A 24,393-nucleotide genomic window follows, 5' to 3' on the forward strand; every position below is an offset into this window, starting at 1 on the left:
CTACTTTACTGCACTGTACTCTACTGTACTTGACTCTACTGTGCTCTATTGTACTCCATTCTACTTTACACTACTCTACTGTACTCAAGTCTACTCTACTGTACTCTACTTTACTTTACACTACTCCACTGTACTCCACTGTACTCTACTCTTCTTTACTTTACACTACTCTACTGTACTCCACTCTACTGTACTGTACTCTACTGTACTCTACTCTACTGTACTGTACTCTACTGTACTCCACTCTACTGTACTGTACTCTACTGTACTGTACTCTACTGTACTGTACTCTACTGTACTCCACTCTACTGTACTGTACTCTACTCTACTGTACTCTACTGTACTGTACGCCATCCTAAAACCCAAGAAGCTACATTTTGCTTTCCTGAATATAACAATATAAATTTTGTTTGTGTCGTAAATGCAGGTACAATAAAAAATGTCAGACCCGAATGCTAACAAGTGATTTTATTAACACAAACTTAATAAATAGTGATTATTTTGGGTTATTTTAGGTATAAGGGTTGATGTTTTCTTTTATAGTGTTTAGGAGCAAATTTTTCACGGGTGGTGCAGCACATAACACTTAATTACTCACTTTCATCATGAATGTATTATTTGGTAGCGAATGTAGAAAAGAGAAAAAAATAAAACATGATAATCAAAATAATATAGTGGTTGTAAAAAAAAACAACATGTGCTCATATATAAGTATGAATCAACATTGAATCTACACACACACACACACACACACACACACACCAGAGTGGTTTATTTAGTTTTAGGAATGCAGATTATATTAAATAATGCCAAATATGTCTGCATTAAAATGTAATCATAATTCACAATTCATAATCAGAACTGAATGAAACCCTTAGGCCACGCCCACACCGAAGTCTGGATCGTGAGTAGCTCGATAAATTTTAATGAGATAATGTCCTTTTAATCTGTCAATCTGTGTGACAAAGATAACCTGTGTGTGCATATGTGTGTGTGTGTGTGTGTGTGTGTGTGTGTGTGTGTGTGTGTGTGTGTGTGTGTGTGTGTGTGTGTGTTTAGTGGTGCGTGTTGAAGCTTTTGTTCTTGGCACAAAGCTTTTCCACTTCTCTCATAAGACGTAAACACATCTCTTCTTGCCAGGGCGGAGCCACACACTGCACTCCTATAGGCAAACCCACACCACCTTGTATGGCCTGTAACACACACACACACACACACACACACACACACACACACACACACAGTTCAAAGTTTACAAGTTCACATTGATATGCAGTGTGTCCCAAACCACATGCTACATCACAACTAAATCTCCCCTCTCTTATTTTCTCATTAAATAGGAAACACATTAAATGTTTATACTGGAATATTTCTAAGGTTTGGCACTAATTTGTTGGCTGATGGTGAAGTTAGCGATTGACTCAATCTCGCAGAATTCTGTTTGAGCAGAATGTTGGTCTACCGTCTTAAACCTGAAAATCAAAATAGCTCCTTAAACTTCTTCTCATACCAGGCTGAGCTCTAACAAACTCTATTCTTGCCATTAAAATATCTAGCAAGCTCTACTCCTTCCATTCTAAAATTCAAGAAGCTTAACTTCTGCCACCCTGAGACCAGACAAGCTCTTCTCAAGCTGTCTTAAAATTCTAGAAACTCTAGAATGTAGAAATGCTGCCCTCTTGTGGCAAGATACAATATTATCCTGAAACGTTCATTGAAACTAATAATTTTGTAAAAGCAAAAATCATCTTAACTGGTTTCAGCCCCCTCAATTTAAGCTTCTTTTTGAAATTCTTATGTTAAAAACATGAAAAACTGATTATCAATTATGATTAATTGTTAGTTTTCTTTCTGAATATTAGCATGTCTACAGTATATATTTTATAGGCATGGCTCAAAATCTCTACTTCTGTCATCCTGAGACCCAAAAGCTACAATTCTGCCTGATTAATTGTCGGTTTGCCTTTTAAACATTAACATATCCAAGCCAAGCCACAAGCCAAACTCCTCTAAATAATCTCCTGACCTCTTGAAAGCCACAAGTTCTACTCCTGCTTTCCGGAGGCCACATGCCCTATTTCTGCCATCCTGAGACCCAACAACTTTTTCTTGCTTTCTTGCTTCTTGCATGCTGAAAGACAAAAAGCTCTACTACTCCCTACATGAGAGCCAAAATCTCTTCCCCTGCCATCCTGGCAAGTTCCACCCCTGCCATTCCAACATCACAGGCCATATTCTTGCCATCCTGAAACCCAATAAACTCAATTTCTGCCATCCTGTGACAAAATGTCATATTTCTGCCACACTGAGAGCCTATGGCACAGAATATCCTTTATTTGTCACATATTCATTACAGCACAGTGAAAATCTTTTCTTCGCATATCCCTGCTTGCTCATAGCGCAGGTTTCTGGAGCACAGTGGGTTAAGGGCCCAAGAGTAGCAGCCTGGCGATACTGGGGCTTGAATCACTGACCTTTCGATCAGTAACCCAGCACCTTAACCACTGAGCTACTACTCCCCCTATGAACTCTACTACTGCAACCCAGAAACCCAGAAGCCAATTCCTGCAATCCTGAGACCCAAAAGCTCTATTCCTGCCACCTAGAGAGAATATAAGCTCTACTACCCCTACCCTGAGACCCAAAAGTTATATTGCTGCCATCCTGACACCCAAAAGCTGCCACCCTGAGATCCTATAAGCTCTATTTCTGCCTAATTCATTGTCAGAAAGGCTATAAAAGCAAATGAAAGGTTCAAAAATACAGTAATCCCCCGTTTATCGCTGAGGTTACGTTCCAAAACCGCCCACGATAAACAGACGCCACCCCAAAAAAGCTATTTTATGTATACGGTACTGTACTGTATTAACATTTTACTTCATTTTATAATTAATAATTATATTTTGATTAATAAATTCCATTATTTTAACATAAAACTAAATAAATTTTTTGGTCGGTTGTTTCAGAGACCGGGAAAATCAGCCGAACAAATTAGTTTTGTGGCAAATGCAATTCGGCGATAAACCGGGGCGTGAGACTCGGACCGCCGTAAAGCGGGGGATTACTGTATAGTAATATAGCTAAAACCACAGATGCAGGACCTTTGCTTGGAATTTTACGGCAGAAATGTTTCTGTTGTTCAGATGCCCTAAGAAGCATCTCAAACAAGTTACTCCGCCCCTTTTGCTACTAAAATAAAAAAATAGTAAAAAATAAAAGTTGAACGTCAGTGTTTTGAGTGACTTACACGACTCGATTTGTTACCTGTATCAAGGCGAGTCAAAGATTAAACTCTGAGTCATGTTACCTTGACAAAGGTCTTGTATGAGACGTCTCCAAAGTTCCCTTTGTAGTGTTTGAGCTGATCTTCATCCTCGTCCGTGACCACTGTAACAGGAACGACTCCGACGGGGAAGTTGAGCACGTTGTAGAGAGCGGTGTAACTCAGAGGACCTGAACACAACGACACGGGTTACACACCGTCCACTTTACATACGGATATCAGAAGGTCATTAGTTCATTAGTATAACTTTCTTTTTTTGTATTGTTGAAAGATTTATGATCAAACTCTTGATGTCACCCAAATGAGGATTGGTTCCCCTTTTGAGTCTGGTTCCTCTCAAGGTTTCTTCCTCATTACATCTAAGGGAGTTTTTCCTTGCCACAGTCACCACGGCTGCTCATCAGAGATAAATACACACCATTCACCTAAACTGTTGATTTCTGTAAAGCTGCTTTGAGACAATGTCTGTTGTGAAAGCGCAATTGAAATAAACTTCACTTGACTTTCGGCTTCTCCCATTAGGGGGCGCCATGGCGGACCATCCGCATGTTTTGATTTGGCACATGTTTTTACGCTGGATGCCCGTCCTAACGCAACCCTCCCCATTTATCCGGGCTTGGGACCGGCCCTAATGGCTGGGGTTGGTTCCCTGACCGGGGATCGAACCCGGGCCGCAGCGGTGAGAGCGCTGCATCCTAACCTCTAGACCACCAGGGAACCTTTTTAGTTAATTAGTATAAAACCCAATAAAATAATAAATGGCTATAATATGTCCTCCACCCTGTCCTCTACATCTGCCTCTTTCAAACCAACTACCTGCATGTCTTCCCTCACCACATCCATAAACCTCCTCCTTGTTCTTCCCCTTTTCTTCTTCCTGATATCTCCATCCTCAGCATTCTTCTACCAATATAACTCATGTCCCTTCTCTGCACATGTCCAAACCATCTCAATTTCGCCTCCCTCACCTTGTCTCCAAAACGACCTACATGCGCTGTCCCTCTAATAAACTCAACGAAAACCTCATCTTCATCTCTGCTACCTCCTGCTCCACCTCCTGTTTGTTTTTACACATGAGATATTATGAGATACACGCTATATTATGCGTATTATTCATAATTTATTAATTATATAATTATATTTATTGATATATTTATTAATGAATATATTCTTATTTATTTCCTTTAGCACATTTTTATGATTCAGTGCTGTTTCTTTTTTTTTCTTGTAAAAAAGTTCAGTGTTATTTACATGGATTGTTTGTTTGTTTGTTTGTTTTTTTTGTTTTTTATCCAGTATCCATTCTAATCGGTTGATTAATAGGTTATCGGCAAGCACGATCCAGTCTAGCTTTTGGTACCAATAAAATCCACTATCGGTTCCTAAAGAAAGGAAAAATTATGTGGCCCTCACAGAAAAGAGGACCCCTGATGTATAGCATATTGTTTACAAGCAACTCTTCCAACTTATTTAACATTGTAGGTTACCGCTTAGTTTTCCGGTGTAGTTGAAGTTGTAGGCCGGCCCCAGCATGGGGCAGAGGAGAACATCCAGCTCCAGCCTCTTCCACTCAGCTACAGTCTCATGGATGTAATCCTACAGACATGAACATCGAGCTGTAATGTTCTCTATGATAATAATAATAATTCACGAACATCCGAACATGTCAATGCTTTATTAAAGGCAAATAAAATCACACACACACACACACACACACACACACACACATACCTCAGCCTCTTTGTGCTGTTTCCACAGATCTGCTGGAGAGCTACCAAGCAAAAAACACACATGAGAAGAAAGTGAAAAGCTCAGGAGATAAAATATGGAAAGGATACATTATGCAGTGGCGCTATTTTATTATTAATTTTTACTGAAAAATAAATACAAAAATAAATGAGTAAGTCTTCCTTGTGGAATATTCAGCCAGTGTTCACATTCATCCCAAATGTGTTTAATATAGTTGAGAGCTTTATAGATCTTCTACACATATCCAAGCATATCTTCATGGAGCTGGATTTGTGCACAGCAGCACTGTCACGCTGGAACAGGTTTGGGTCTCCTTGTTCAAGTGAAAATTCTATGCTATACAGTAGCAACCAAAAACATCCGTTTCGGATTGTGTCCTCCAAGTTCGTGGTAACAGTTTGGAGAAGAACCACATATGGCTGGAAAATCGAGTGTTCCAGTACTTTTGTTCATATAGTGTAAAAAATCCATCTATATTGTTTGAGTAACTATTACACATGCTGCCTGGTTACATCACAATCTCACCTGACTTGTTTGTTATTAGAAGCGATTTGTGTTGTTGCTGTTTTATGACATTGTTTGTGTTTAAAGTGTGTGATGATTATTTAGATGTACATGTAGCTCCAGCTAGAACCAAACCTCACACACCAACCACAGACCTTCAAATTCCAGTGAACATCGCATCTTACCTGACTCCACTGGAGGCGTGTATGAGGGCAGCCATGCGTGGATACTGAGGGAAAATTTCATAAACAAACAATAAATATTGGATAGATGGATACATGCTGTAAATGTGAAAATGTAAATGGACAGGTTGATACTGTGTGAATGGATGGGTGGATGATGGATGAGTGGATGGATGGATGGATGGATGGATGGATGGATGGATGGATGGATGGATGGATGGATGGATGGATGGATGGATACTGTGTGGCTGGATGGATGGATGGATGGATGGATGGCTGGATGGATGGATGGATGGATGGATGGATGGATGGATACTGTGTGGCTGGCTGGATGGATGGATGGATGGATGGATGGATGGATGGATGGATGGATGGATACTGTGTGGCTGGCTGGATGGATGGATGGATGGATGGATGGATAGATGGATGGATGGATGGATGGATGGATGGATGGATGGATGGATGGATGGATGGATGGATGGATGGATACTGTGTGGCTGGATGGATGGATGGATGGATGGATGGATGGATGGATGGATGGATGGATACTGTGTGGCTGGCTGGATGGATGGATGGATGGATGGATGGATGGATGGATGGATGGATGGATGGATGGATGGATACTGTGTGGCTGGCTGGATGGATGGATGGATGGATGGATGGATGGATGGATGGATGGATGGATGGATGGATGGATGGATGGATGGATGGATATTATATGGATAGATAATGTGGATGATGTATACTGTATGGCTGTATGGCTGAATGGCTGGCTGGCTGGATGGATGGATGGATGGATGGATGGATGGATGGATGGATGGATGGATGAATGGATGGATGGACAGATAGATACGGTGTGGATGGATAAATTGCGATAAAGTGCATTGCCTTTGGTTTTATTAATGGCAACTGTACTTTCTGCCTCCAAGTCTTACTGGAGCTTTTTCTGAGTGGTTCTTGATTCTGACTAACCTTCTGAAATCTTGCAAGGAGTTTCTGTGCAGAACTGGTTGATGGTGAAGCGATGCTGCTTCCACTTGCCCCAATGGTGCTTACAGGAACATTAAAAGGTTGCCAAATCCGTTGGAAATCAGCACCATTGTTATGTAAAGTGACTATCTTTAAATACGATTTTAAAGACTCTGAGTTTTGCAAGATATCTTTTATTCTATCCATCAGGAGATGTTTGTATACTTGCTTGGGTTCGGTGGGTAAGCCTTTTTCTAACCTATAAGATACAGTAGAACTGATTACGGAAGTAAACTGCTGCTTCCTCTTGGTTTTTTGTTTTGTTCCAAAACTTTAGTATAGTATATGGATGAAAATATTATGCATTCTTTATGTCTCTATGTGCTGAATAAAGTACCTCAATAACTATTTGTTGAACAAATGCATAAATAATTTAACAGGTTAGCAAGTGGATTAGTCCATAACTCTTTTATAATATTAATAAATACTCTTTTTAATATTTTTAAATAGTCATATCATCAGTTATTGCATTGAAATTGTATCATATTGGGTGGAAGCTTGAGGTTAACAGGAACTTGAACAGCTAAACTCACAAAAGGTCTAAGAAGCTGAGATATGATTCTCTTCATAAACGTGGGAAGACTCCAGTTTGAAACCTGGTACTGCAGAGATGGATCGATGGGGCCTTCCTTACTGGAAACACACAAAGACACCATTTTCTTTATTCCTATATTTAAATACAATTTTCAAGTATCAAGTAGAGTTTTTTTTATTTCGGGGAAACTTTTCTTTCACTATATTTGAATGTGTGATATTTGGCTTTTTGACCCGAGAAAAAAACACTGTTCCTCTCTAATTTGAAGTGAAAACAATAGTGTTGAATGAGAAGCTGTGGTGAGAGAACCATAATGTTCTGCTGAGATTGTGTGTGGAATGAGGGTTTTCTAATAGTGTGAATGTGTGTGAATGTGTGTGAATGTGTGTGAATGTGTGTGAGTGTGTGTGTGTGTGTGTGTGTGTGTGTGTGTGTGTGTGTGTGTGTGTGTGTGTGTGTGTGTGTGTGTGTGTGTGTAAAACAATAGAGAACTTCCTCCTTATAAAGGTGTGATGTGCAGAGAAATGGAACACTAAACTACATATTTTATTCAAATAGAGTTCTCATACATCACTACTTTTACTTCCTTTCTTTTTTTTTATCAAAAGTGAGAAATTTGATACTTTAACTCATTTTGAAATGTAAAAAAATGAGTTGTAATGGTACTGGAGTCAGATATAAGCAGGTGATTAGAACTTTTACTTGACTACAGGAACGGTGAATGAAAGAACTAATGATAAAACATTTGACTCACAAGTGCTGTAGAAGGGTGGCGCCACCATCTGCCAGGTTTCCCCTCACAACCAACTCATTGAAGGCGGTGAATATGCGAGGAGGGTTGAATGGAATTAGCTAGAGTTTTACACACACACACACATAAACACACACACACACATACACACACACACACACACACACACACACACACACACACACACACACACACACACATATCTCCGCATGAGTATAGAAGTATAGATTTGTGTCACTTTTTTACATTTTTAGAAAATTGCACTACAACACTACAATAAGCATTACAATACACAATGCACATAGTGAAAATGTTTGTGCCCCCTGACCCCCCTGATCACTTCTTCTCCATGGTTCACAGTGAGAACCATTCATTAATGAACCACCCATTCACTTTCTGTACTTCTAATATAGACAATATAATTAAAGCAAAACTCTCAAATTTGGATTCATCCGACCAAAGGACAGTTTTCCACTGATTAAATGTGAATTCCTTATTTTTCTTGACCTACAAAATTTTCTTCTACAACTTGTTCTTCCGAAGTAATAGTTTATTTGCGACAATATGACCGTGAAGGCCTGACTCACACAGTGTCCTCTGAGCAGTGGATGTTGAAATATATCTGCCACTTTTACTGCATGTAAATCGACAGTTTATGGGACATGTATATCTAATAAACTTATCCTCTGCAGCAGAGGTAGCTCTTGGTCTTCCTTTCCTGGAACCTGTTCCTTCATAGTTCTGGAGACTGCACTTAAAAATACATTTAAAGTTCTTTAGATTTGGAGACTGACTGACCTTCATTTCTGAAAATAATAATGGACTGTATTTTGTCTTTTATTAACCGTGTTTCTTGCCATAATATGTATTTCTACAGTAGATGTAGTAGCACTAATAGGGCAATTGTCTTTATACTCACCCTTTCCTTCGCACAAGACAACTGATGGCAATGTCACAAATTAATCATCATGTCTAGTTATTCATTTTGAATTTCTTCTTAACATAATGCACTGTTAATACTGTACAGTACATTCACAACAGAAGTGGTCTATTACAGTTTGATTTTTCACAAATAATGATAATTCCCTAACCTTTAGTATAAAAATCTTTGGTTTATCACATTGATGAATGTTAAGACAAAAATTGTCATGGTCTGGGGATTCCTGCTTGGTTTCTAGCTTTTTTTTTGTCCTTTCTTTCTTTGTGTTTCCCATTTTTCCCACCAGATGTCACCATTTTTCCCTGTGACTCTAATGAATTCAAATGAAAAACTATGGATTGTTCCACTGTTTTTGAGTTTGTTTCTGCACTAGAGCTCATTCGTCTCAGTATTGTAGCAAACCCTGATTCAAGACCCTGACAAAAATTTTACAGAAAATGGAGCTACAGTAAAAGACCATAAACACTGTTCCATCATGACAACACCCCCTGCACAGAAATCGAGCTTCATGATGATGTGTCAGTGTTGGAGCTATACAAATAAATCTGAATCGCTTGGAGTGGAAATGATGTGTGTATAACTGTGTGTTTGTTTTGTTTTGACCCATTTTTAGCTTGTCCCATTTAGATGTGATTACCAAGCCAGTTTAGCTCGCTTATTTGTGTTTCACAGTTTGCTGGTTTCTTGATCTTGGTCTTGTCTAGCCCTGTTCACAATGCTAAATGGATTTATGGTTCCGATTCTGATTTGGCTCTTAATCTCAATGATATACATCAAACCCGAGCATTCATACCGTGTGTCCTGCTTTTTCCAGGAGCTCTTTGGTCTTCCATAGAGCTCTGCTCATTGCTGGAGACGGCTGATGGTACTCGTCGTTCTCATAGTATCCGATCCTCAGGGGCTCCGAGCTCTCGTACACCTGTTCACAAAGAAATGTGATTGAGTACCAAGATGCACGACACACAAACACTGCTGCACTGCCGTGTTCAGTACCTCCTGGTTGAACGGTAGTGGAGGAACCGTAGGGTCCAGGGTGAACATGTCTGAGCAGAGTAAAGCTTTCATACACAGAGCCAGACTCTCCACATCACGGGCCATGGGACCAACGGCCGACAGGGCTGCAAACACACACACACACAGGTCATTTAATGATCATGTTTGTTACTTATTGATCTACAGACCTATAGGAAGTGATCTACTGATGAATACCCGTCTTTCCGCCTTTTACACATGAAGAGAGTCCACGCACACTGCAAAAAAATACCATATGGTTATTTATTACAGTAAGTCTCTAAATGCACTAAATGCCTAATTATATTCTTGTTCTTATGCATGAAATAGAAACCACCTGATCCTGTTGTTTGTTGGTTTTAAGGCACAGATGCCACAGAAAGCAGCTGGGATGCGGATGCTTCCTCCGATGTCGGTTCCCAGACCCAGAATAGATCCTCCTCCAGCAATCAGAGCTCCCTCACCTCCTGAAGAGCCGCCACACACCTTTTCAATGTTGCAGGGGTTCACTGTTCTTCCGTATATGGGGTTACTACATTCATAGCTATAATAAATAAAAAATACTCATTATGACTAGTTTAATAACCCATAATTTGCTACCCTGCATATCGCAAGAATGATTGTGTATTCATAATGCACGATGGTGTAATTAAATTCCAAATCTTTAAGTATCAGCTTTAGAAGGTCCCCTGGTGGTCTAGTGGTTAGGATGCAGCGCTCTCAATGCTGTGGCCCGTGTTTCGATCCCCGGTCAGGAAACCAACCCCAGCCATTAGGGTTGCACAAGCCTTAGTGCCAGTCCCAAGCCCGGATAAATGGGGAGGGTTGCATTAGGAAGAGAATCCAGCATAAAAACATGTGCCAAATCAAACATGCGGATGATCCGCTGTGGCGCCCCCTAATGGGAGAAGCCGAATAAACGTTTTTTAGTATTAGCTTTAGAAGAGTTCTAAATGTGCTATTATTGCAGGTAAAATTCTAACATTTTTATTTATTAGATATTGTTGCCAAGCAACAGCAAGAAAACAACAAGTCGTGTTTGCAGCTGTATGTTGGGAGGGAAGCATCAGAGCTGGGGATTCAAAAATACTCAAGCATATCAAGAAGAATAGCTCGGTCTTGGGATGCTAACTGGACTGTTTTGAGGTGGTGGTGCGAAGAAACCGTCCCCCCTCCATGTCCTACTAATGCACCAGTAATCCCCCTTCAGGAAACGAATGAGATGGATGCGAAATGAATGCTATGGAATACAAGTGAAAGTGTGTGGTTTAAAGTTTTACAATACTCAAGTCGTACCATTAGCTAATCATCAACCTTTATTCAAGCTGAATCAGGTGTGGCTTTCAATCTGATAAGAGACTGTACCAGTAGAAGTGGGCAGGATGAGGCTTATCCAGATTACTGTACATTTTTTTGCTAGCATCAGAATTAGCTTTATGAGTGTGTGAAGGTGTGGTTTTGTTGAGTGTTTCTTACTTAAGGAGACCTTGTGGAATGTTGGTTTTGATGAAGGGGATTGCTCCCTGCTTTTTCAGCACTGAGACCACCACGCTGTCCTTAACGGCAGGATTGTTTAGCTTAGTCAACACGCCACAGGTTGAGTCGTAGCCCTTAAGACACACAAACACAGACCTTTACATATATAGAATCATTCAGACATACAGTCTAATTCCTCCTATAGAACTTCTCAATCCAGTTACACTTAATAAATATAGAGCCCATGGTAAGCCAAACTGCATTGTCCCTGAATCTAAGAGAATTAAGAGCCTTGCTCAAGGTCCTAACAGTGACAGCTTGGTGGTGCTGAAGCTTGAACCTCCAACCTTATGTTTATAGAGCCTTAACCATTCAACTACCACTTCTCTAAAAAGACTTTTGCATATCTCTGATTGGGTCTGAGCACTGGATTGGCCATGATAGACCATTCCTAGAGCAGATAGGGTTAAGGGCCTTGCCTAAATGCCCAACATTCACTCTATGGTAGTGCTGGGACTTGAACCCCCAACCTTATGGCAAGCAATCCAAAATCTTAACCAGTGAACCCCAAAACATGTTTTTGAATATTAAGGTTTGTTAGGAATCTGGGGTTCTTTTATTCATTGTGATACAAAATTTTTTTTTATTTCAATACACTGTATACAGCGCCCTCTAGAGGCGATTCACTGACACCACAATATTACACACAAGACGACACGCTGCACTGAGAGTGCTTTACTTATTATTTGTAATTTAATAATTATATAATTATATTTATTCATGAATTAACTTTTATATCATATTTGGCACATTTTCGTTATTTAATGGTGTTTTTATTAATCCAATATAGATTTTAAAAATCTGTTGATTAATCGGCTATCAGCAAGTATGATCCAACCTAGCTATCGGTAACTGTAAAATCCACTATCGGTCGACGTTATTGTTCAATTCAATTCAATTCATTTTTATTTGTATAGTGCTTCAAAGCAGCATTAAATGAATAAGATGTTCTATATAAGTGTAAATTTATAGTTAACGTAGCTTAATTATTTGTTACATTCACCCACCAACCACATGCATATGTATAAAAACATAACATGCTTTAGCACTAATTTGAGCATGCACACAGCAATCATGTAAGCACTAAACTATAATAGCATTAGATAAGATCTTGAGAACAAACAAGTCACAAAAACAGGACACTTACATATTTTACAAAGGGATGTGTGTGTGGGGGGGGGGCGTAATCTTCAGATGATCAAAAGAAAGAATAAAAGAAATGGAAAGGAAGTGGGGGAAATAAGATTGTCCAACCTTAACAAGGCTGAAGTTAATAGGAATTAGAATGATGGAACAATAATGATAGAATAATAGAAAAAAAAACTAAATTACCACAGAAGAAGGAAGTTTCTGAGATATTGGTAACTGGGAAGGGGCCAAAATATGGTGACTTTCCAAATTTATGATGCTCAATGTGTATAAATGAAGAAGATTTTGCCACTGGTTTTTTAGACACGTCTCTGACATGTCATTATTTTGCTCTCGGGTTGATTGTGGTTTTACTGCAATAAACTCTACTTTTCCACATTCACATTTCTTTTTGAGAAGGATCAATTTTGAGACATCGTTGGTACCAGAAAGCTACAGTCCTGGCAAGTTTTTACTCCAACAGAGGCAAACAATCAAAAGAAAAGTGCAGCTTACAGTCTGTCCAATTCTTACAGTAACATTTCCAAGCATTCATTTTTTTTACCTGGTTTCTCTGTTTTGTTCTGTGTGGGATTCTTTTCTGTTTTTTGCTTGTTTGCTGTGTTTCTTTTTTAGCCTTGTATAAATCATCTGCTGCAAAGATCAGGCATGTTATTGAAATAATATAGATAATGCAGCAAAAGCAGTCAATCTGTTTGTAGGTGTTTTTTGGTTGTTGTTTAGCTTACTAGCTAAGAGTGCTTTTACCATGCAATGAATGTTATTTGATTAAATTGTAGGATATGGATGTTGGTGCCTTAATGGGATGATTTTGGTGTTTTTGAAACTGCCAGTCTCCAAGGATTCTCTAAAGTTTGTAAAGAATTGAGTGAAAAACAAAAAAACTACCAAGTAAGCAACGGTTCTGTGGATGGAAACAACAAATGAGAGAGATTTAGCTCATATAATCATTCTTTACAACCACAGTGAACTGAAAAGCATCTCAGCATGACACAAAACATCAATCCACGGGTCCAGATCACATCAGGTTTCACTTCTTTTGTCCAAGAACTGGAATCTAAGGCTATCATGGGGAGAAACTGGACATTCGAAGTCACTAACCAGTTGAATCTGCTGTTTTTCCAGTCTTTAGCTGAAAAGTTGAGTCTCTGCACATAATCGTCTTGTATTCTTGGCTGTTTTGAGTAGACCTTTGTGATCTTCTGCTTTTATAGCTTATCCACCTAAAGGTTTAATGTTTTGTGAGTCCCGAAATGCTTTTCTGTTAATCATGGCTGTAAAGAGTGATTATTTGCGAGGTGGGAAGTGGTAGCTTAGTGGTTAAGGGCACTTTGGTCTTTGGATCCGAAGCTCATGAGTTAAAATCCCCAGCACACCAAGCTGCCAATTCTGAGCCCCTGACCAAGGCCCTTAAACCCATAGCTGCTCTAGATAAGGGTGACTAGTTCTGACAAATGGTGTAAATGTAAAATTTCATTTACCCTAATTTCTGGACTATAAAGCGCACCCATATATAAGCCGCTGAATTAGACAAAGATTTTTATTTTGAACATAAATAAGCCGCACCTGTCTATAAGCCGCAGGTGTCTACACTGAAACTAATGAACTTTACACAGGCTTTAATGAAAGACAGTGCCTGTTACACGATGTAAAGGGTGAAATATGTTGCGCTTCCTTTAGGAGCATAGCGGTATTTTGGGAATAGCCTGGCGCCGCATTTTTCCGCTATTACTGCATGTGTGCAAGACCGAGGAATATGTCCTTATTATTTTCTGATGCTCAGTTCTAAGTTTCTTTGACTAACCCATAACGCTGTTGGCAAGAAAAATAAAAAAGCACGAGTTTTGGAAACCTGTCTGTGCTTATATGATTTCTGTTGCAACTGGAGTTAGCGAGCTCTCCCTTCACCCAGACTCAACATGTTACAACGGCTTGTATCTAAACAGTAGCCTACCAAGAAAGTCATTGTTCACTGTCTTCCTCCTTCCTTTCACAACTATTTCTCTCTGGAGTTTATCTTTTGGCATCGACGTGCATTTAAAAATCACCATCGGTGGAAGTTTTTTCTCTCGATGCCGTGCAGCTCAGAACACAGGTGAGGTGCGCTTTTTCGTTTCCGTTCGGAAATTTCATTGGTCTAATGTTATGGTGCTCAGTTTTTTGGTTGGAGTTTGTGAAACCGGGAAAAACCCAGAAAAAATTAATAAATAAGCCACTTCTTTGTTTAAGCCGCGGGGTTCAAAACGTGGGGAAAAAGTAGCGGCTTATAGTCCGAAAAATACAGTTATATAGATTTTCTATAGTTATACTATAACTCGTACTATAGACCCAACAAGGTCTATTCTAACCCATCTTGTTTTATGCGCAGTTCACTCTATTAATTACGTATTCACGTTTAAATAAAAGAGTCTCACACACGCATATTCTTCAGTGTTTTCTTTACTCCACTTCACGTGTTGGCGCCTTCTAATGACGTCACATACACAACTTGTAGTCCTTATACTACATGGTATGTCACATCTTGCAAACCTTAAATAACATATTGTAACACATCTGACACAAACGCCCATAATACGTTTAAAGTGACAGAGGTCACACTGGTAATGTTTGAACACTAATATAAAATTGGAACTCAATGTATCGTGGCCAGAGTTGAATCTGTTATTATTTAGCAGAGATCATCTGAGGGAAGACAAGCAAAGAGGTGATGAGGGTAATGTGCGAATGCAGTGATTGAATATTATTTCAATCAACAGATCGGGTTGAAAGTGTAATGTTTGTTGGTGCATTTGCGTGCCTCAGTTTTTTATTTTAGTATGATATGAAATAATTCCAAATTCTGATCATATACAATGAAATTCGAGTAGCTGAGGACTTCATGTTTAGTTTATACAGTATGTATATCATAAACCCATTTATTATTCTACATTCAAATCATATAAATAAAATCTTCATTTTTCACTGAATCATCACAGAAGTAACGCATCACACTAATTCCCGCTTCCATTATCATATGTGTGTACTGTAGCTGACCCTTTACCAGAGTGTGCTACAGAAATATACACACCTCTATATAACAATTAGGTTAATTTTTAACCAGGGCTGACCCAGAGTTAAATCAGGACACGGCATTGCATTATGGGAATTCATCGCAAGAGCAGGAATTCCAGAGATAGGACTGGGTTAGGAATGGATTATGAGTTAATGGGGACCTGAGCATGAATTATCAAAAGGATAATGCTGTTGGTGTAGCATGGACACACACTGTAATGTCTCCACATGGCCTACAGATACTCTACAGATACTCAATATACTTCCTGGAACTTGTAATGCCTGGACAATGTTACAGCAACATTATAACAAATTAGAATCAGGATATTGCAGGTTATAGCAGATCGTAGTTTGTAGATCAATGTCTTCTTTTTTTTCTGGTGGTCTAGATGTTAGGATGCGGCGCTCTCACCGCTGCGGCCCAGGTTTGATCCCCGGTCAGGGAACCAACCCCAGCCATTAGGGTTGCACAAGCCTTAGTGCACTCTTAGTGGCGGTCCCACGTGTGTGTGTGTGTGTGTGTGTGTGTGTGTGTGTGTGTGTGTGTGTGTTTTACATTTAATATTTAATTTCCTAAAGATATGTACTACTTAAATGTTCTACTTATTTCAGCACACTTTAACAAATGTCCTTATTTCTTTCATCCTTTATCCGTCATCCTCCATTGATTTACTCCCTCGATATGCGGAATTGTCAGGATTTTCTCCTATTAAGAGAAATTCTTGAAGCTGGACATGAAACGCTAAAGAATCCATAGCGTAAGCCGCTAGCCACTTTCAGGTTAGCAGCTAATGATAGTGCTACAGATTCCTTAGCATTTTCCTGCATGTGCAGAACAAATCTTATTTCCATTACGGAGTAAGTCGCTACAGTGACACTGCGCTAACTCAAGTTTCTTTTTTTAATACCCCTGCCATTGTTTTGAACGTTTTCGAGTCATAATAAAAAACATTTGCGAGGCGAAGACTAAACAAACCTGCAGTCCACCACTTAATACATTCCTGTGGGAACTCGTTAAAAGGACTGCATTCGGTGCACCGAACTGAAAGCTCTGTACTGAAAATGTTTGGTGTGAATACGTGTACCATTAGTCAATAATATCATTCTAGTTATTAATAGATTGGTTTAATGGAATAGCCAGAATAGAATAGCCTTTATTACTCCCCCTGTGTGCTGACAGTAACATTAGAGTCTTTTCACATAAACTGGGTAGATTAAGCAAAAGTCTTGTGATAAAAATGATAAAAGAAACATTATAGCCATAATTAAGCCATAATAAAGTACCTGTACCTCATAATCCAGATTGTCCTTGATGCTGACCGGAATGCCATAAAGAAGGCCGTCTTTGTGAGACTCGATGTCTTTTAGTTGGTTCAGACTCTCAGTAAGGACAGCAGTGCCACAGTTGAGTTTCATGTGCACCTCCAGAGCCTGAAGGATACAGTATAGAGGACTAAGGGTACAGATCTTATTACCTGACAAAATATTTCGTGATGCACGAAGGCTGCGCTGATTTCCAAATTCTGCACTATGAAAGCACTCGGAAGTAGATTCATCCATTATCCAATCATCCAATCAAAATCATTCAACAACTAACCCTACATGATGTATCCCACGATCGCTCATTTGTCTTCCCATGTTCTTGCATTCTCTAAATGGAATATTTATCCCGGATCACACATCCCTATAGTCAGATGTTATCATCATTACAAAAGTCCAATTCCATAATTATATTGGGCAAGGGCTAACTGTGTGTTGTTGGACTTCTGATCAGAAGGTTCATGAGTTCAAGTCCCACCATCACTAAGCTACTGCTGCTGCTGGGCCCTTGACCAAGGCTCTCAACGCTCAACTGTTTAGATAAATGGAAGATAATTGGAAGTCGCTCTGGATTAGGACGTTTGCCAAATGCTGTAAATGGAGAAATGATTACACAGAAAAACAGTGATATAAACTCCATATAACCCAGTCAGCATATTTAAATACAAAGCCCTGTCTTCGCTAAGTTAATAGATGACAGGGAACGAGGATATGTGAGTGTGTGTATGTTTGGTCACCGTGTGAATGTCTATAGGTGCATGAGTGAGAGGTGAGAATGCTGAACCTTTTCCATGTAGGCATGGAGCACAGCGTCGGGCTCCAGAGAACCTCCTCTGATCCGCTGACTCAGTTCAGCCAGTGAAAGGCTCAGGATGGAGTTCAAATCAACACCAGGATTCTGCAAATTAAAAACTTTTCAAGCCAGATGTCAACACATTCAAAGAAGTATGTAGACAAATAGGCTGAAGTAGGTGATAGTGACAAATTATTGGGACACCTGAATTCTTCTAGCCATATGTGGTTCTTCCACAAAATGTTCCCACAAAGTAAAGGCCTACAATTTGCATTTAGCAAAAAAAGTTGCATTTGATAGCAGGACATTTTCCCTCTGGTCGAACTAGGGGATCCAAATTTGTTCCAGCGTGACAATGCACCTGCGCACAAAGCCAGCTCCATGAAGATGTCAAAGATCTCCTGTTATAGAGCGCCAACCCATTTGAACACGTTTGCCATGAATTTGAACGCTGACTGAACCCCAGGACTCCTCACCTCATATCATTACCTGACTTTACAAATCTCCACAAGCACACTCCAAAATCTAGTGGAACATCTTCCCAGAAGAGTGGAGGTTATTAGAACAGCAAATGGGGATTAAATGTGGAATAGGTTGTTCTAAATAGCACAAAGCAATCTTATGGTCAGGTGTCACAAACGTTTGTCCATATAGTGGAAGAAAGAATTGAAAGACAGATGTGTAGTTTGAGAAAAAGGTGGAGAAGAACAGAGAGAGGATGATGTAGCTTAAGACAGACGGATAGATATATAAGCATTAAGCATTTCAATAGTTAGAGATGGACAGCAGACAAAGTTACACACATTTTCCATATACATTTGCATTATAAGACGTGTGTAAAGTTTAAAAGTTTTACAAGAAGCTCAAGAGTGTGTGAGTGAAGCTTTCTGATGGAAGGTGATGAACAGGTGAGACCAGTGTGTGGACATACCTGAGTCCTAAAGTGTTGGACTGCTTTTTCTGCCTGTCCGAGCTCCTTCTCTCTCTTCTCTCTGGCTCTCTGCAGTTTCCTTCTCACTTTCTCCTGTTTTCTCCATTTCAGCAGGAAAACACTCACACCGGCAGCACAGAGCAGAGCCACTGCCACACGCTTCCACTCACCTTCCATTACTCCACTCATCTGCTCCAACCTGTTTCCTCATACACTCTATATATCAACAACAACACACACACACACACACACACACACACACACACACACACACACACACACACACAATGTGGCCCAACATGATCCTCCCTCATACTGTATGAGCCAGAGAGTCACAGGGTTGCCAAGTATTCAGAAGAGTCCTTTTATTTTGGATATGTGAAATGCAAATCCTATCTGCAGTGTGGACCTTCTGCATGGTCAAATATTTTAGTCAAAAACATTTTAGGATGGGATGAAATGAGTGCAAAACTACATTTCAGAAACCTCTTATCAGGAATCTGGAATCGTTTCATTTCTACAACATGAATGGAATTTAGGTCCCGTAAAAATCCAGCAAGAATTTTTGGAAAAGTTCATTTTTATTGTAATAATATGTGATCTTATAGTAGATAAAATGCACATTCAAAAAGAAAATACTGAATAATTAACTATGCAGTGTATATTGTATACTGTTAATTATGTCAAGTCAAGTTTATTTCTATTGTGCTTTTAAGAGTTAAGGTGAACGAAGTGTGTTTATCCCTGATGAGCAGCCATTGCGAATGTGGCAAGTAAAAACTCCTTTAGAAGTACAATAGTCCAGTCTGGAGGTCATAAATGCATGGATGAGCTTCTCTGCATCAGATATACAGTAGATAACATGTTTCTTAGCTTTGCAATATTTCTAAGGTGGAAGAAGGCTGTTTTTGTAACATGGTTGATGTGATTTTTAAAAGACAAGTCGGTGGCTAAAATAACGTCTCTAGGTTACGAACGTAACCCTAGTTCCCCGAGGGAACGAGACGCTGCGTCGAAACTAAGGGAACGCCCCATAGCGTTTCGACGCAGCGTCTCGTTCCCTCAGGAAACTAGGGTTACGTTCGTAACCTAGAGACGTTACAGAACATCCGTCTGAATGCAGGTTAAAAAGCTGAAGCTTCTGTATACTGGTTTTTGGGATGATGAGCAAAATCTCTGTCTTATCAGAATTTAATCATAGAAAGTTATGAGTCATCCAATCTTTTAATTCTCTAACACACACAGTTATCCGAACCAATTGAGCCGTATCGTCTGGTTTTGATGAGATACTGTATATAGTGGGTATCATCTTCTATTCAGCTTTTTATTAATATTTCCCAGGGGAAGTATGTACATGAATATTGTGCAAAGCAGGGGTCCCAGAACTGAAGGGAATAAAATCTGAGCGGGATGCAAAAGAACACATTGTCAGGCAAAGACGAAGCCTTCATTGAAGGAAGGTAAGTTGTGCAACACAAATAGCACTTTGACATTCACACATCTTACCCTGGCTTAAGCCAAATATTTTACATACATGTTAAGAGACAAAATTTCATGTGAGAATAGTGTAACCAAAATCATAATGGTGACAACTGATGCATGATGTTTTTCAATCCCCTGTTTTTTTTTGGTTTTTTTGGGGTTTTTTTTTGGGGGGGGGGGGTGTTTGGTTAATTGAATAACAAATAGGCAGACATTTTTAGGGAAAGGTTTGTTTGCACTTGAAAATATTGAACCTTCCCCACCTTCGTTGTTGAATCCTGTGGGATTTTCTCTCGAAGTAAAGATGTTGAAGATATTCAAAGCAAATACTTGTTTGACTTTAAATGGAATGGAACTCGTGACTGAGGGTGAAGAGGGTGTAATTTTTTTTGTTAACCTTGAGAGGATCATCACACCTAAATTTACTTAACAAAATAATTGGATTATTTGGAAGGGAAATAATCTGTCGCATGATATTTCATAATAGCATCTTATTTTACAATTAAGTAAGGAAAGGTTCACTCCCCAGAACATGTAATATTCAGTTAGTTCTTTATGTTTTAAAGGGATGTTTGTTGTTTGGTTTTTCTCTCATCATAGATGCTTCGAAAGAGGATGGAACAATTGAACGACTGGTGAATGATAATCACAGAAATTTAAACTGCAAAGTGAGGACAATAATTGTTAAAGGAAGGCCACACCTGTGCCTGCTTAGTATAAGGCATATCATTCCAGATGAGGAGGTTACATACAACTATAGGAATTCCTCTTGTCCATGGTGTTTAAAAGAAAGTATGTGCTCTCTTAAATACTTTTTTATTACGCAAATTTAAACATATTATAGTTTTTATTATGCAAAATGTAAAGAATAAATTTTAAATATTTGTGGATGTTTGTTTCATATCTGCTGTGTACACAGCATAGCTGTGGAGATGAAAATAGATATTTAGACTTTGCTTATTATTGTATATACGAGAATTAGTTATATTGTATACTAGCAAAATTTTTCCGTTATTGTTTTTCCCTCATTTGACACACTTGATGAGAAGCTGTTGGTTTGGTTATGTGTCTGCTTTATAAGCTTCATTTACACCTGGTATTTAGAGCTGTTTTTGTCAAGCCGATCACAAGTGAATGGTGCTTAATACAGGTGTAAACGTGATCTAAAATGTTTTAAGTTTGTCCACTTTCGGCCACTTCCGGAGGTAGTGGAAAACGCATTTGATCAGATTGTTTTTTGTAGTGTAGATGGTCATTGGCATTGGTGTTTGAATGCTTTCAAACAGACATTAAACACCAGCTACTCTCCGATTACTGACCGAACAAATGATTCTAATGGCATGTGTTGCGACAACACGCACCAAAACTAGCTATTCCTATATTGGAGTTTTGTGCCAAAAACACAAATATGATCGTAATCGTAGATATTCATGTTTATTGTTGTGCCTCCTTTTTCTCGTATTTACAGTAATTATGTGAGGAGACCTCAGTGGCTGTGAGCGAATCCTGTGTGAATACACTTCCACATCGGGGAAAGAGAAAGTAAATAAACATATTTTCTTTCCTGACACCAACAATGTTAGATGTAGACGGTTGCGCATCATACTAGACTGGTTTATTTTGATTGTTGTCATAAAGTTGTTGTCGTGATGACACACTTTGAGTAAAATATACTCCTTTCCGTCTCTGTAAGGAAGGTGTGTCACTTAATGTGGGCCGTCATATTTTACATACTTGATAAGAAGGTGTTGGTTTGGTTATGTGTGCTTTATAAGCTTTGTTTACACCTGGTATTTAGGTGTGTTTTTGTCAAGACAATCCCAAGTGAATGGTGCTAAATACATGTGTAAACTTGATCTAAAATGTTTTTAGGTTTGAGTGGAAAACGCATTTTATCCGATTGTATTTTGTAGTTTAAATGGTTGCCAAGAATGAAAAGTTGACTGAAAATGAAATGCTTGCACTTTTTAAATGTAACAGGCATGAGGATTTCTTTTTTTGGCCTGTATAGAAAAGTTATACGAACCCAGCCATTAGTGTTGCACAAGCCAGTGCACTCTTAGTGCCGGTCCCAAGCCCGGATAAATGGGGAGGGTTGCGTTAGGAAGGGCATCCAGGATAAAAACTTGTGCCAAATCAAACATGCGGGTTACGATTACAGGTGATCCGCTGTGGCGACCCCTAATGGGAGAAGCCGAAAGAAAAGTAGTAGTAGATAGAAAAGTGATACGAATGAAAGTTGCTGTGTGAAGTTTACATGTGAAGTTAATTTATTCAAACTTTAAAAAATAATTCTTCTTATATATTTTGGATTCTTGTAAAGGCTGTAGTTGTCCTGTGTCAAGTCGAATATAGATTGGTTTAACTTTTAAAATGTAAATATTTACGTCACTTAAATATATGGTTGTTCATGTGTTTATTTATGTATCTGTGTTCTTGACCCTCTTAAAAACCTAATCATTTGTTCTTCAATTCCCTGTTTCTTTTGGTGTTAATATTATTATTTTTCAGCCCAGTTTAATTCAAATCACATGTATTTAAAAGAACAGTGATTTGAATTAAACTGGACTGAAAAATAGTAATATTAAAAACAAACAAACAAAAAAAATTGTAAAATTACAGGGTTTTTCAAAACAATGAAAAGAAAACATTCTACTTATTAGATTATTGTATTAAGTTGTATTTAAAATTCACAGGTTCTCCTGAAATGTATAGTGTGTGTTGGTTCTATGTAATTGTATGTATATTGCAGTTATTTGTTACCCCCTTTTCAGTATCTTTTACTTTTATCTTCCTTTATGTATATTTTCTCAAGTGTCATGCTTACAAACTTATAAGTTTTAGGGTTAGAAATTAATTTGATCAAGTGAAATAAGTATTTGATCTCCTACCAACCAGCAAGAATCCTGACTCTCACAAAACCAAAAGAAGTCTTATCCCTTTAGGAAAGTACTCCTAATAACTCAATATGTGTATAAAAGACACCAGTGACAAAATCATCCTCTTCCATTCAAGCCTCTCCACCACCATGGGCAGGACCAAAGTGCTATCAAAGGACATCAGGGACAAGATTGTAGACCTGCACAAGGCTGGAATTGGCAGACCATCAGCAAGAAGCTTGGTGAGAAAGAGACCATAGTTGGCACAATCATTTAAAAATAGAAGAAATACAAGATAAGTGTATCGCCCTCACTCTGGAGCTCCAAGCAAAATATTACCTCATGGGGTGAGGATGATTCGGAGAAAGGTAAGGGATCAGCCCAGAATTACACAGGAGGAGCTTGTTAATGATCTGAATGCCTCTGGGACCACAGTCACCAGGGAAACCATTGGTAACACACCAATATCTTCCTGTTCAAGAATGCACATGAACGGACCCGTCTGGAATTTTCCAGTAAACACCTGAATGATTCAGAGCAGGCTTGGGAGAGCAGGCTTTTGGTCAGATTAAACCAAAATTAAGCTCATTGGCATGAACACGACTCGTTGTGCTTGGAGGCAGAGAAATGCGGAATATGACCCCATAAATACCATCGCCACTGTCAAACATGGAGGAGGAAACGTTCTGTTTTGGGGCTGTTTCTTTGCTCAGGGTACAGGAAGACTTCACCACATGAAAGGGCCAATGCACTGTAGAATCTTAGATGAGAACCTCATGGCCTCAGCCAGAAAACTGAAAATGTGTCATGGACAAGTCCTCCAGCATGACAATGACCCAAAACATATTGACAGGTCTTTGTCTTGGCCATGGTGGTGGAGAGGTTTAAATGGAAGAGGTCGATTCTGTGACAGGTGTCTTTTATGAATATATTGAGTTGATATTAGTAGAACTGTACTAAAGGTACAGGACTAATTTGTGTCTGTGGGAGTCAGAATTCTTGCTGGTTGGTAGGGGATCAAATACTTCTTTCACTTGAACAAATACAAATTAATTTATAACCTTTGTTTAATTTTTCTGATATTATTTTTGATATTCTATTTCTCTCTGTTAAAATAAACCATAAAAATTCTGGACTGTTCATTTCTTGATAAGGGGTAAACTTACAAAATCAGCAGGGGATCAAACAACTATTTTCCCCCACTCTGTAAACATGGCCACCATGAACTACACCTCCTACATCCTGCAATGCTCTGCCATTGAACTACT

The 24,393-nt window shown here is 39.0% G+C and overlaps 1 protein-coding gene across 1 annotated transcript; it reads right to left on the reverse strand.

The window, feature by feature from the left end:
• Positions 1-453: 453 nt before the first annotated feature.
• On the reverse strand, positions 454-19,007 carry LOC310738353 (fatty-acid amide hydrolase 1-like). Its single transcript, XM_083563303.1, has 15 exons — positions 18,765-19,007; positions 17,825-17,938; positions 17,011-17,151; positions 11,461-11,594; positions 10,322-10,528; positions 10,183-10,223; positions 9,967-10,091; positions 9,767-9,892; positions 8,037-8,134; positions 7,281-7,380; positions 5,722-5,765; positions 5,015-5,054; positions 4,771-4,879; positions 3,308-3,453; positions 454-1,193 (listed from the first exon to the last, which is right to left on the reverse strand). Exons 1-15 carry the CDS (start codon positions 18,951-18,953, stop codon positions 1,056-1,058), a joined length of 1,752 nt encoding a protein of 583 aa, XP_083419429.1. The 5' UTR covers positions 18,954-19,007; the 3' UTR covers positions 454-1,055.
• Between the last annotated feature and the right edge of the window lie 5,386 nt (positions 19,008-24,393).

Source organism: Silurus aristotelis, assembly GCF_946808225.1.
Source record: "Silurus aristotelis genome assembly, chromosome: 2".
NCBI lineage: Eukaryota > Metazoa > Chordata > Actinopteri > Siluriformes > Siluridae > Silurus > Silurus aristotelis.

Bases quoted from the DNA above. Each gene is read 5' to 3' on its own strand.
- LOC310738353 (XM_083563303.1), bottom strand. From the start codon at position 18,953: ATGAGTGGAGTAATGGAAGGTGAGTGGAAGCGTGTGGCAGTGGCTCTG. The intron at 4,880-5,014 runs GTATGTGTGTGT...TCATGTCTGTAG, and splicing joins AACAGCACAAAGAGGCTGAG to GATTACATCCATGAGACTGT. The intron at 1,194-3,307 runs GTAACATGACTC...TGTGTGTTACAG, and splicing joins CATACAAGACCTTTGTCAAG to GCCATACAAGGTGGTGTGGG.